We start from the raw sequence: 13,892 nt of genomic DNA on the forward strand, positions 1-13,892 counted from the left end.
TACTAAACGACAGATCTCCATTGAGTTTCCTGTGTCAAAATCTCTTAATAAGATGTTGGTAGAAACATGGAAGAACCGGATAACAGGTTCTTTACCTCGCCGATTTAAGTCTCGTTACCTGTTTCCACAGTCAAGTGACATCTGCAGGTGAGAATCCGCCATTGGTGGATTCGTCTGTTTTAAAACTTATAAAGACCCTTCAGATCGTAAAATAGAAGGGCATTTGGGTAACTAAGGCGCTTATTATGGATAACAGAACTCAAGATGGCGATCACCTTATACTTCTCACTAATCTGAGAAGCTGCTAGTTATCTATGTACAGCTTCTCCTACCGACTGTCAGCTCACTTTTCGCCTTTCATCGTCGCTACTTACAGCACGAGCACTCTGGCTGCGTTCTTCATAAGCGGAGTCAGGGGGTCAAAAGAATACGATGGCGAAGAGTTGTTTGGTCCTAAATTGGACAAATGGATTTCTGAGGCCATGGGGGTAAAGTCTGTTTTCCGACCATTGCCTCCAACGGTACCTAGACGGAAATACTCTGGCCCGGCGTTCAAATCCTTTAGACCTCAACCTTTTCAAGGCCGTGGTAGAGGAACAGCCAAGCCTGGTAGACGAGGCAAGGACGTGGTTTCCAACAAACCAACACCAGTCGTCAGGACGCTAGGGTCACCGACAAGCCACTGGCATGAAGGGCTCCCAGCCCATCTCGGATTTCCAATTGTGGGAGCACGTCTTCAGACGTTCCATTTGGCAGAGTTCCAGACATCCACAGCTCGGTGGATCCGCAATTATTCGTCATCTGGTACATTTGACTGTCTCCTGCCACTGCGGGTTTTCAAGACAGGACTGCCTCTGTCGGACGACAAGAGGCGGTTCGGCAGTTTGCCATTCAGTCTCTATTGGATTCAGCAGTTTGATTCCGGTCCCTGTACACCAACAAGGTCACAGTGATTATTCCAGTCTGTTTGGGGGGATCAAAAGTCGGATGGTTCCGTCAGGCTAATATTGAACTTAAAGAGTCTCAATCAGTACGTCACTTACTGCAGATTAAAGAGGGAATCTCTGCGGTCAGTGATTGCAAGTTTACAGCCACAGGAATTCATGATTGCGCTAGATCTCAAGGTTGCGTCCTTACACATACCGATTTGCCACCTCATCAGAGGTGCTTGTGTTTTGCAGAATCATTACCAGTTTCAGGCTCTACCGGTGGGCCTCTCGTCAGCGTCTTGGGGTATTCACCAAAGTGATGTCTGTGATGATAGTTCATCTCAGTTCCCTGAATGTGATAATAGTTCTGTACTTGGACAAATCTGCTCATCAAAGCTCCGTCTCAACAGATGTTCCTCCAACATGCGTTGCTAACGTACATCTAATTTCGTCTCATCGACTTCAATTCCTAGTTATGATTCTCGGTACGGTATATCAAAGATCTTACCTACCAGAACAGATAGTACAGATTATTTGTCATCTGGTACAATACTGCTCAAGCCACGCACGGTCTCGGTACATCTGTGCATTCGCCTCTGAGGCATGATGGTGGCGGCTTTCGAAGCGATTCAGTTCGGTAGATTTCACTCACGTCCTTTTCAACTGGATGTGCTCGCACAGTGGTCAGGTTCGCATCTGCAGATTCACCACAGGGTGAGGTTGTTGCCACGGGCAAGGGCATCTCTACTCTGGTGGCTCAAAGTACACAATCTAACTGCAGGGAAACGGTTTGGCGCCTGGAATTGTCAGCTCCAGGGTCTCTGGGCGGATCACGAAAGATTGCTGTCTATAAATGTCCTGGAACTCCGGGCAATTTACAATGCGCTACGACAAGCAGTACACATGCTTCGGTCTCAGACTGTCCAGGTGCAGTCATACAACGCGACGGCAGTCGCGTTCATCAACAAGCAAGGAGGAGCGAGAAGCCGCATGGCAATGCGGGAAGTAGCTCAAATCCTCAATTGTGCCAAACATCACCAAGTGATATTGTCGGCAGTGTTCATTCCGGGAGTGGACAACTGGGAGGCGGATTATCTCAGCAGTCGGGATTTTCATCCAGGAGAATGGGCATTAAAGCGGAAGTGTTTCACATGTTGATCCAGAGATGGGGTTACCCTCAAGAGGACCTGATGGCATCCCGCCATAATTACCAAACGCCCAGTATGTGTCCAGAACGAGAGATCCAAAGGCAGTGGCGGTGGATGCTCTCGCAATCGCGTGGCCGTACAGCCTCGTGTATCTGTTTCCACCGTTCCGTTGGTAAAGTACTACAGTGGTGCAATTGGTCAGCACGTGGTGCTTATTACACAGTATCTATTGAGCGCTGCAAGCATTGTGAGCTCAGGCCTCACCTGCAGCAGCTTTGCTTATTAGGCTCCCTCTGTTGCGAAGACGGATCAAAAGGGAGTCCGCCACAGTCATACTAGTGGCGCCTCATGGGCCTCGGAGAGCTTGGTTCTTGGATCTACGCGGACTACTCGCAGACAATCCTTGGCCGCTCCACTACGGCCGGACCTGTTACAACAGGGTCTGTTCCTTTACCCCGAGTTAGCGCGGCTGCGTTTGACGGGGTGGCTGTTGAGATCGCCCTCTTAAGAAGAGAGGGCATTCCAGGTTCGGTTATACCAACCATGTTACGAGCTAGGAAGCCAGTTATGGCAGCTCATTATTACAGACTTTGGCGTGCCTATATAGGTTGGTGTGAAGCTTGGAAGTTTCCGACATCTTTTTTCAAGTTATCCTGTCTTTTGTTATTTCTACAGACGGGGTTAGATGGAGGACTGCGTTTATCTACACTAAGGGTGCAGGTATCTGCTTTGTCAATTTACTTTCAAAGACGATTGGCTATATTGCCGTCTGTACACACCTTTCTGCAAGGTGTCTTCAGAGTACAGCCTCCATTCATTACACCTACAGCGCCATGGGACTTGAATCTGGTTTTTAGATTTCTTACAGTCTTCATATTTTGAACCCTTACAACAAGTGGACATTAGGTTTCTCCTTGGAAAACAATTTTTCTTCTAGCCTTAGCTTCGACAAGGCGTGTTTCAGATTTGGGTGCCTTGTCATGCAAGCCACTGTATTTGGTGTTTCATGATGACAGAGCGGAACTTCGGACGAATTCCGCTTTTCTTACCAAAGGTAGTGTCATTTTTTTCACATCAATCAACCAATAATAGTTCCTGTGTAACAGGAGATTCTGGAACTTTGGATGTGGTACGCGCACTATGCGTTTATGTATCCCGAACGTCTACAGTTCGTAAGACGGATACGTTGTTTGTTCTCTAGGATGCTGCCAAGATGGGTTGGCCAGCTTCTAAGCAGACTTTATCCAGATGGATTAAACTGACCATACGTCAGGCTTACCTTCATGCTAGGTTACAGCCGCCTACACATTCCACACGTTCTGTGGGAACTTCGTGGGCAGCTGGTCGTGGGGCTTCTACGACGCAGCTTTGCCGTGCGGCTACATAGTCATCAGTACACACGTTTGTGCGCTTTTACTAGTTTGATACGTTTGCGGCATCAGCATCTAGCTTTGGCCGCCTAGTGTTACAGGTGCCAAACAGCTCTCCCGCCCACGAGGGAAGCTTTGGTACGTCCCAAGAGTACTCCAGTGACCCCTAGTGGATGAACAAGAAAATAGGATTTTGGTACTTACCAGGTAAATCCTTTTCTTTGAATCCATAGGGGGCACTGGACGCCCACCCAGAGCAGTTTTACCTGGTTGTGGTAAGTTCAGTGGATCTTATGGTAACACATTCTCACCGACTGGTTCAAATTTTCTAGTTCTATCGGTTATGGTGTCAACTGTTTCGTTGTCAGTTACGTTATGTGTCAACTTTATGGTTGTCCGTTATGTTATAGGTAATTCTCCATTGTCAACCTCTCTATCGCTCCTGTTCGGCTCAGTAAAAAACACTGAGGTACTCTGGGAATATGGAGGGGAGGAGTGTTACTAAATTTAAATATTCAGTGCCCTGTTCCTGCGGAAGCCGTCCATATCCCCAAGAGTACTCCAGTGCCCCCTATGGATTCAAAGAAAAGGATTTACCTGGTAAGTACCAAAATCCTACTTTTACTTTCACCCGTCTAGTGTACAGAAACTGTGCCCCTTCTACATCATTACATCTTGCTAAGCAGAGAATAATTTGGGGGCACATCTCAGTAGGCCTTGATAAGAAAACCAACATGTCACCATATAGCATTAATGCAAACGATAACTCCCACAATGCACTGCGGTAGTGTAGAGCTGCACTGTAAATGGCACAGGCGCCAATGCAGACAACTGAGCGATGTAATACATACAAGCCAGTGAGCAGTATGCCTTGAGATGTGCCTAACAGACCGAAACAAGACATAGAACATGACAATAAAACTAGAAATCAGAAAAGCAGTATCTGAACATTAGATAATCCCATTAACCACGAATGTTCTACCAGCAGTATACATTTGATAACTAGGACAATGGTTTTGCGTGGTTCTAGGTAAAAGCGTTCTACATTTACCCTAATGCAACTACACTGTTCAGAAAGTGTTAATAAATACCAGACTTGGCTGTAACCGATTAGAACTTAAAATCTTTGACGGAGTTCCAAGGTTTTGGCTTGTCCTGTGGTCACGTGCCACCTATGAATTGTAACGGTCTATACTATATTATGCCATCATACAACTATTAATCATAATCATTTATAAGCGGCAGGAGTCCGCAGGGAAGCCAGAACCTGGGAACGCAGTCAAAAGTTGTAAAAGTGTGATTACAGCCAGGATTCAGCAGCTGCAGAGCGATCAGTGCAAGATTAATATGTATATGTTCTACAATGAGCGCACGAAGGAAAGGTGTACCTGATAAAACTGTATAAACTCAGCCAGAAGTCATCACATCAACTCTAATTCTAATGCAGAGAGGGTCAAAATGAAACCTTACATAGTGCTCATAATCGTTACCACGCCGGATTTGTGACCGTTTCATAATCATTACCACGCCGGATTTGTGATCGTTTCCTAATCATTACCACGCCGGATTTGTGACCGTTTCATAATCGTTACTATGTCGGATTTGTGACCGTTCCATAATCATTACCACGCCGGATTTGTGACCGTTTCATAATCGTTACTATGTCGGATTTGTGACCGTTCCATAATCATTACCACGCCGGATTTGTGACCGTTTCATAATCATTACCACGCCGGATTTGTGACCGTTTCATAATCATTACCACGCCGGATTTGTGATCATTTCATAATCGTTACCACGCCGGATTTGTGATCATTTCATAATCGTTACCACGCTGGATTTGTGACTAGGGGGGTCATTCCGAGTTGACTGCTAGCTGCCGTTGTTCGCAGCGCAGCGATCAGGCTAAAAAACGTCATTTCTGTGCATGTGTATTCCCCGCAATGCGCACGCACGACGTACAGGTACAAAGCCAGTTGTGGTTGTGCACAGGTTCTAGCGAAGTTTTCAGTCGCACTGACGACTGCAAGAAGATTGACAGGAAGGGGGCGTTTCTGGGTGTCAACTGACCGTTTTCAGCGAGTGTTTGCAAAAAGGCAGGCGTGTCTGAAAAAACGCATGGCTGGGCGGGTGTATGACGTCAAATCCGGACAGGAATAGGCTGAAGTGATCGCAAGCGCTGAGTAGGTTCAGAGCTACTCTGAAACTGCACACACTTTTTTTGCAGAGCTCGGCTGCACAGGCGTTCGCACTTCTGCTAAGCTAAAATACACTCCCCAGTGGGCGGCGGCATAGCGTTTGCACGGCTGCTAAAACTAGCCAGCGAGCGATCAACTCGGAATGACCCCCTAGGGCTTTTATTTTATTTTGGATCTTCAAAGGCTACATACGTATTGCACAACGCTTGTGAACTGAACTTTTACACTATAAAACACACTTATGGGGTTATTCAGGTTTGTTAGCAAACCAAAAAGGTTAGCAATTGGGTGAAACCATGCTGCACTGCAGAGTTAGATCTGGGTTATATTGTTTCTGTGCAGGGTAAAATAAGAATTTACTTACCGATAATTCTATTTCTCGTAGTCCGTAGTGGATGCTGGGGACTCCGTAAGGACCATGGGGAATAGCGGCTCCGCAGGAGACTGGGCACATCTAAAGAAAGCTTTAGGACTATCTGGTGTGCACTGGCTCCTCCCCCTATGACCCTCCTCCAAACCTCAGTTAGGATACTGTGCCCGGACGAGCGAACACAATAAGGAAGGATTTTAAATCCCGGGTAAGACTCATACCAGCCACACCAATCACACTGTACAACTTGTGATCTGAACCCAGTTAACAGCATGATAACAGAGGAGCCTCTAGAAAAGATGGCTCACTACAGCAATAACCCGATTTTTTGGTAACAATAACTATGTACCAGTATTGCAGACAATCCGCACTTGGGATGGGCGCCCAGCATCCACTACGGACTACGAGAAATAGAATTATCGGTAAGTAAATTCTTATTTTCTCTAACGTCCTAAGTGGATGCTGGGGACTCCGTAAGGACCATGGGGATTATACCAAAGCTCCCAAACGGGCGGGAGAGTGCGGATGACTCTGCAGCACCAATTGAGAGAACTCCAGGTCCTCCTCAGCCAGGGTATCAATTTTGTAGAATTTTACAAACGTATTTGCTCCTGACCAAGTAGCTGCTCGGCAAAGTTGTAAAGCCGAGACCCCTCGGGCAGCCGCCCAAGATGAGCCCACCTTCCTTGTGGAATGGGCATTTACAGATTTTTGGCTGTGGCAGGCCTGCCACAGAATGTGCAAGCTGAATTGTACTACAAATCCAACGAGCAATAGTCTGCTTAGAAGCAGGAGCACCCAGCTTGTTGGGTGCATACAGGATAAACAGCGAGTCAGATTTTCTGACTCCAGCCGTCCTGGAAACATATATTTTCAGGGCCCTGACAACGTTTAGCAACTTGGAGTCCTCCAAGTCCCTAGTAGCCGCAGGCACCACAATAGGTTGGTTCAGGTGAAACGCTGAAACCACCTTAGGGAGAAACTGAGGACGAGTCCTCAATTCCGCCCTGTCCGAATGGAAAATCAGATAAGGGCTTTTACAGGATAAAGCCGCCAATTCTGACACGCGCCTGGCCCAGGCCAGGGCCAACAGCATGACCACTTTCCATGTGAGATATTTTAACTCCACAGATTTAAGTGGTTCAAACCAATGTGACTTTTGGAACCCAAAAAACTACATTGAGATCCCAAAGTGCCACTGGAGGCACAAAAGGAGGCTGTATATGCAGTACCCCTTTTACAAACGTCTGAACTTCAGGGACTGAAGCTAGTTCTTTTTGGAAGAAAATTGACAGGGCCGAAATTTGAACCTTAATGGACCCCAATTTCAGGCCCATAGACACTCCTGTTTGCAGGAAATGTAGGAATCGACCCAGTTGAATTTCCTCCGTCGGGCCTTACTGGCCTCGCACCACGCAACATATTTTCGCCAAATGCGGTGATAATGTTTTGCGGTTACATCCTTTCTGGCTTTGATCAGGATAGGGATGACTTCATCCGGAATGCCTTTTTTCCTTCAGGATCCGGCGTTCAACCGCCATGCCGTCAAACGCAGCCGCGGTAAGTCTTGGAACAGACAGGGTCCTTGTTGGAGCAGGTCCCTTCTTAGAGGTAGAGGCCAAGGATCCTCCGTGAGCATCTCTTGAAGTTCCGGTTACCAAGTCCTTCTTGGCCAATCCGGAGCCACGAATATAGTGCTTACTCCTCTCCATCTTATCAATCTCAGTACCTTGGGTATGAGAGGCAGAGGAGGGAACACATACACTGACTGGTACACCCACGGTGTTACCAGAGCGTCTACAGCTATTGCCTGAGGGTCCCTTGACCTGGCGCAATACCTGTCGAGTTTTTCCCAACGGTTTATAATCATGTGGAAGACTTCTGGGTGAAGTCCCCACTCTCCCGGGTGGAGGTCGTGCTGAGGAAGTCTGCTTCCCAGTTGTCCACTCCCGGAATGAATACTGCTGACAGTGCTATCACATGATTTTCCGCCCAGCGAAGAATCCTTGCAGCTTCTGCCATTGCCCTCCTGCTTCTTGTGCCACCCTGTCTGTTTACGTGGGTGACTGCCGTGATGTTGTCCGACTGGATCAACACCGGCTGACCTTGAAGCAGAGGTCTTGCTAAGCTTAGAGCATTGTAAATGGCCCTTAGCTTCAGGATATTTATGTGAAGTGATGTCTCCAGGCTTGACCATAAGCCCTGGATATTCCTTCCCTGTGTGACTGCTCCCCAGCCTCGCAGGCTGGCATCCGTGGTCACCAGGACCCAGTCCTGAATGCCGAATCTGCGGCCCTCTAGAAGATGAGCACTCTGCAACCACCACAGGAGGGACACCCTTGTCCTTGGTGACAGGGTTATCCGCTGATGCATCTGAAGATGCGACCCGGACCATTTGTCCAGCAGGTCCCACTGGAAAGTTCTTGCGTGGAATCTGCCGAATGGGATTGCTTCGTAGGAAGCCACCATTTTACCCAGAACCCTTGTGCATTGATGCACTGAGACTTGGCTCGGTTTTAGGAGGTTCCTGACTAGCTCGGATAACTCCCTGTCTTTCCCCTCCGGGAGAAACACCTTTTTCTGGACTGTGTCCAGGATCATCCCTAGGAACAGAAGACAAGTCGTCGGAACCAGCTGCGATTTTGGAATATTGAGAATCCAATCGTGCTGCAGCAACACTACCTGAGATAGTGCTACACCGACCTCCAACTGTTCCCTGGATCTTACCCTTATCAGGGAATCGTCCAAGTAAGGGATAACTAAAATTCCCTTCCTTCGAAGGAATATCATCATTTCGGCCATTACCTTGGTAAAGACCCGGGGTGCCGTGGACCATCCATACGGCAGCGTCTGAACTGATAGTGACAGTTCTGTACCATAAACCTGAGGTACCCTTGCTGAGAAGGGTAAATTTTGACATGAAGGTAAGCATCCTTGATGTCCCGAGACATCATGTAGTCCCCTTCTTCCAGGTTCGCAATCACTGCTCTGAGTGACTCAATCTTGAATTTGAACCTCTGTATGTAAGTGTTCAAAGATTTTAGATTTAGAATCGGTCTCACCGAGCCGTCCGGCTTCGGTACCACAACAGTGTGGAATAATACCCCGTTCCCTGTTGCAGGAGGGGTACCTTATCACCTGCTGGGAATACAGCTTGTGAATGGCTTCCAAAACTGTCTCCCTGTCAGAAGGAGACATCGGTAAAGCCGACTTTAGGAAAACGGCGAGGGGGAGACGTCTCGAATTCTAATTTGTACCCCTGAGATATCACCTGAAGGATCCAGGGTCTACTTGCGAGTGAGCCCACTGCGCGCTGAAATTCATTGAGACGGGCCCCCCACCGTGCCTGGTTCTGCTTGTAAAGCCCCAGCGTCATACTGAGGGCTTGGCAGAGGCGGGAGAGGGTTTCTGTTCCTGGGAACTGGCTGATTTCTGCAGCCTTTTTTCTCTCCCTCTGTCACGGGTCAGAAATGAGGAACATTTTGCCCGCTTGTCCACGAAAAGACTGCGCCTGATAATACGGCGTCTTCTCATGTTGTGAGGCGACCTGGGGTACAAACGTGGATTTCCCAGCTGTTGCCGTGGCCACCAGGTCTGAAAGACCGACCCCAAATAACTCCTCCCCTTATTAAGGCAATACTTCCAAATGCCGTTTGGAATACGCATCACCTGACCACTGACGTGCCCATAACCCTCTACTGGTAGAAATGGACAACGCACTTAGACTTGATGCCAGTCGGCAAATATTCCGCTGTGCATCACGCATATATAGAAATGCATCTTTTAAATGCTCTATAGGCAAAAATATACTGTCCCTATCTAGGGTATCAATATTTTCAGTCAGGGAATCCGACCACGCCAACCCAGCACTGCACATCCAGGCTGAGGCGATTGCTGGTCGCAGTATAACACCAGTATGTGTGTAAATACATTTTAGGATACCCTCCTGCTTTCTATCAGCAGGATCCTTAAGGGCGGCCATCTCAGGAGAGGGTAGAGCCCTTACAAGCGTGTGAGCGCTTTATTCACCCTAGGGGGTGTTTCCCAACGCACCCTAACCTCTGGCGGGAAAGGATATAATGCCAATAACATTTTAGAAATTATCAGTTGTTATCGGGGGAAAACCACGCATCATCACACACCTCATTTAATTTCTCAGATTCAGGAAAACTACAGGTAGTTTTTCCTCACCGAACATAATACCCCTTTTTGGTGGTACTCGTATTATCAGAAATGTGTAAAACATTTTTCATTGCCTCAATCATGTAACGTGTGGCCCTACTGGAAGTCACATTTGTCTCTTCACCGTCGACACTGGAGTCAGTATCCGTGTCGGCGTCTATATCTGCCATCTGAGGTAACGGGCGCTTTAGAGCCCCTGACGGCCTATGAGACGTCTGGACAGGCACAAGCTGAGTAGCCGGCTGTCTCATGTCAATCACTGTCTTTTATACAGAGCTGACACTGTCACGTAATTCCTTCCAACAGTTCATCCACTCAGGTGTCGACCCCCTAGGGGGTGACATCACTATTACAGGCAATCTGCTCCGTCTCCACATCATTTTTCTCCTCATACATGTCGACACAAACGTACCGACATACAGCACACACACAGGGAATGCTCTGATAGAGGACAGGACCCCACTAGCCCTTTGGGGAGACAGAGGGAGAGTTTGCCAGCACACACCAGAGCGCTATATATATATACAGGGATAACCTTATATAAGTGTTTTTCCCCTTGCGCCTAATTAGTGCCCCCCTCTCTTTTTTAACCCTTTCTGTACTGTAGTGACTGCAGGGGAGAGCCAGGGGAGCTTCCCTCCAACGGAGCTGTGAGGGAAAATGGCGCCAGTGTGCTGAGGAGATAGGCTCCGCCCCTTTTCGCTGACTTTTCTCCTGCTTTTTTATGGATTCTGGCAGGGGTTAAAATTCATCCATATAGCCCTGGGGGCTATATGTGATGTATTTTCGCCAGCCAAGGTGTTTTTATTGCTGCTCAGGGCGCCCCCCCCTAGCGCCCTGCACCCTCAGTGACCGAAGTGTGAAGTGTGCTGAGGAGCAATGGCGCACAGCTGCAGTGCTGTGCGCTACCTTGGTGAAGACAGGATGTCTTCTGCCGCCGATTTTCCGGACCTCTTCTGTCTTCTGGCTCTGTAAGGGGGCCGGCGGCGCGGCTCTGGGACCCATCCATGGCTGGGCCTGTGATCGTCCCTCTGGAGCTAATATCCAGTAGCCTAAGAAGCCCAATCCACTCTGCACGCAGGTGAGTTCGCTTCTTCTCCCCTTAGTCCCTCGATGCAGTGAGCCTGTTGCCAGCAGGTCTCACTGAAAATAAAAAACCTAAACTAAAACTTTCACTAAGAAGCTCAGGAGAGCCCCTAGTGTGCACCCTTCTCGTTCGGGCACAGAGATCTAACTGAGGTCTGGAGGAGGGTCATAGGGGGAGGAGCCAGTGCACACCAGATAGTCCTAAAGCTTTCTTTAGATGTGCCCAGTCTCCTGCGGAGCCGCTATTCCCCATGGTCCTTACGGAGTCCCCAGCATCCACTTAGGACGTTAGAGAAATACTGGCTACTTTATTTTACACTGCAATTTAGATTTCAGTTTGAACACACCTCACCCAAATCTAACTCTCTCTGCACATGTTACATCTGCCCCACCTGCAGTGCACATGGATTTGCCCATTAGAGGAAAATTTTGTTTTGCAATCAACCTTGAATTAGGCCCTATGTGCACTGCATACTAGAGGCCCACCTGTTCTGCCCATACTATGCACAGGTTAATTATCATCACTGGGGCTTAAGCTGCCTTGCTGACACCTGGGGTCACACACACATTGCACAGGAGAGGATTTCACACATTAACCATCCTCAGTCTACACACTATCCACCAACACTTTAAGCTTATAATGACATCTCTGCTAATTGAGTATACATGTTATATAAGGTCTCCACTAGCAGCAGCACATACCCCCTGACGTTATCAATTATGAAACGCTTAGTGAAGGAGTTCATACAGGACAGGAATGAAAGCGTCATCTCCTACACACATATAATCATCTCATACTGTGCACATGCTTTTAATCCCTGGTAAAGTCATTCTGTAACCGTACTGCTCCCCCTTTATACCTGTCGTGTTCTTGAGTTCAATGATCTAGAGCAGGCCTGGCCAACCTGTGGCTCTCCAGATGTTGTTAAACTACAAGTCCCATCATGCCTTGCCACAGTTTTGCTATTAGGGAATGCTAAAACTGTGGCAGGGCATGCTGGGATGTGTAGTTTCACTACATCTGGAGAGCCACAGGTTGGCCAGGCCTGATCTAGAGTATGCATGGTTGATGTTTCATTATCTAAGTCATCTTGATGTCCCCAACAAGTTCTCATCAAGTGCATTATCTGGCATTATACCCCTTTCACACTGCAAGGCCGGGTTGCACCCAGGAATTGAAAACGGGACCTTTCCAGGAGCTACCCGGCATTGGACCCTTACACACTGCATCCCGACCCGGCAATGCCGGGTTGCCATATGGGGGCCAGGACGGAGTCTGCATCGCGGGCGGGTGCGAAGGCAGCACTGGGAGAGGACATCATCTCTGCGCCGCGTCTCCCTATGCAGTGAACGGGTCCCAGGTTGCATCGACTCGGCAATACGTTCACACTGGACCTGACCCGGTATTTATCCCGGGAATAACACTGCTTTATTCCCGGGTTGAATTCCCGGGGAATTCGGCAGTGACCCCTTTCACACCGCACAGTGACCCATGTTGACCCGGCAATTTACCGGGTCAATACGGGGTTATTTGTGCGGTGTGAAAGGGGTATTAGAGGGCACACAGAGTAGTTTGTCATAACTAGCATTCCATCATTTGGGAACCTTTCTATTTCTCTTCATTAAAATGAAACTTGCCTTATAAGCAGGTACGCAAGTACTACCTTACACACTTACACACACAGCTGGCATATTCCCATGAGAGAGCTGCCACACTCATTCTCCAGTGGACATAAGACAGAGCATCTGCCAAAGGCTACAACGCCCCTACACATGGACTATAAAGCCGTAAGAGAGTAGGCTGTATGTGCACAGTGTTTTGACGAAAGCCACAGTTGTGTTATTAAAAGGATCATTTATAACCAGAGGGACAACACCTTACTGTTAACAAAGAATCACTGGCAGAGATGGGAGACGTGATAATAGTGTTACCTTAATGTAGGCGCTTGGATAAATCTTGTGGACGGCATCTCCAGGAGCACGTCCAGCTTCTCTGTCCAGGTAGTAGCTCTGTACAAAGACGGCGTGGTCACTGAGACACCGAACCCACACATCCCCTTCTCCCTTACACTCCAGCTGGACACCTTTCCCAATATGTAACCTGTGTGTAAGGAAAGAGCCAGCAATACATAGAATATTAATGATGATATTTCTCATATGGCCTACCATAAAAGTCTAGTCAGTGGCAGAGCATCATATACCGACGCTACACATAGAAATTGACAATTACTTTATATATGGAATAAGAAGTCACTGAGGAGTTCTGATCATTTAAAAGACCCCCCTCCCCAAACATATAAATGCATCAAGCTGAATGATCAGCGGTGACTTCAAATATTCCTAATAATTTCCACACTGTGTTTATAGCACACTGTTTCTTCATAAAGGAGGTAGAATGGATTTGCAGCACGGATGTGCAGACGACAAATCTGCTACAGCTTTGTGATGCCATCAGATCAGCTTGGGCCAGACTCTCTAAGGAACGTTGCCACCACCTGGATGGAGCCATGCAATGAAGAATTCAGGCTCTTCTAAGGCAAACTCATTGCCATGTACTAGACAGCCACACATAACAGTGGCCACTGATACCCCCTTTCAGACCGCCTGAG

General features: G+C 47.9%; 1 protein-coding gene across 4 annotated transcripts in view; it reads right to left on the reverse strand.

Moving 5' to 3' along the window:
- SMAD4 (SMAD family member 4) overlaps positions 1-13,892 on the reverse strand; it is a 96,008-nt gene that overhangs the window by 24,324 nt on the left and 57,792 nt on the right. For all 4 annotated transcript variants that reach the window (XM_063960132.1, XM_063960105.1, XM_063960122.1 and 1 more), the window contains one exon: positions 13,216-13,384. In XM_063960132.1, the coding sequence (XP_063816202.1) occupies positions 13,216-13,384 (169 nt within the window). The remainder of the gene's footprint in view (positions 1-13,215; positions 13,385-13,892) is intronic.

This window comes from Pseudophryne corroboree, chromosome 1, assembly GCF_028390025.1.
Source record: "Pseudophryne corroboree isolate aPseCor3 chromosome 1, aPseCor3.hap2, whole genome shotgun sequence".
In the NCBI taxonomy this organism is placed as follows: domain Eukaryota; kingdom Metazoa; phylum Chordata; class Amphibia; order Anura; family Myobatrachidae; genus Pseudophryne; species Pseudophryne corroboree.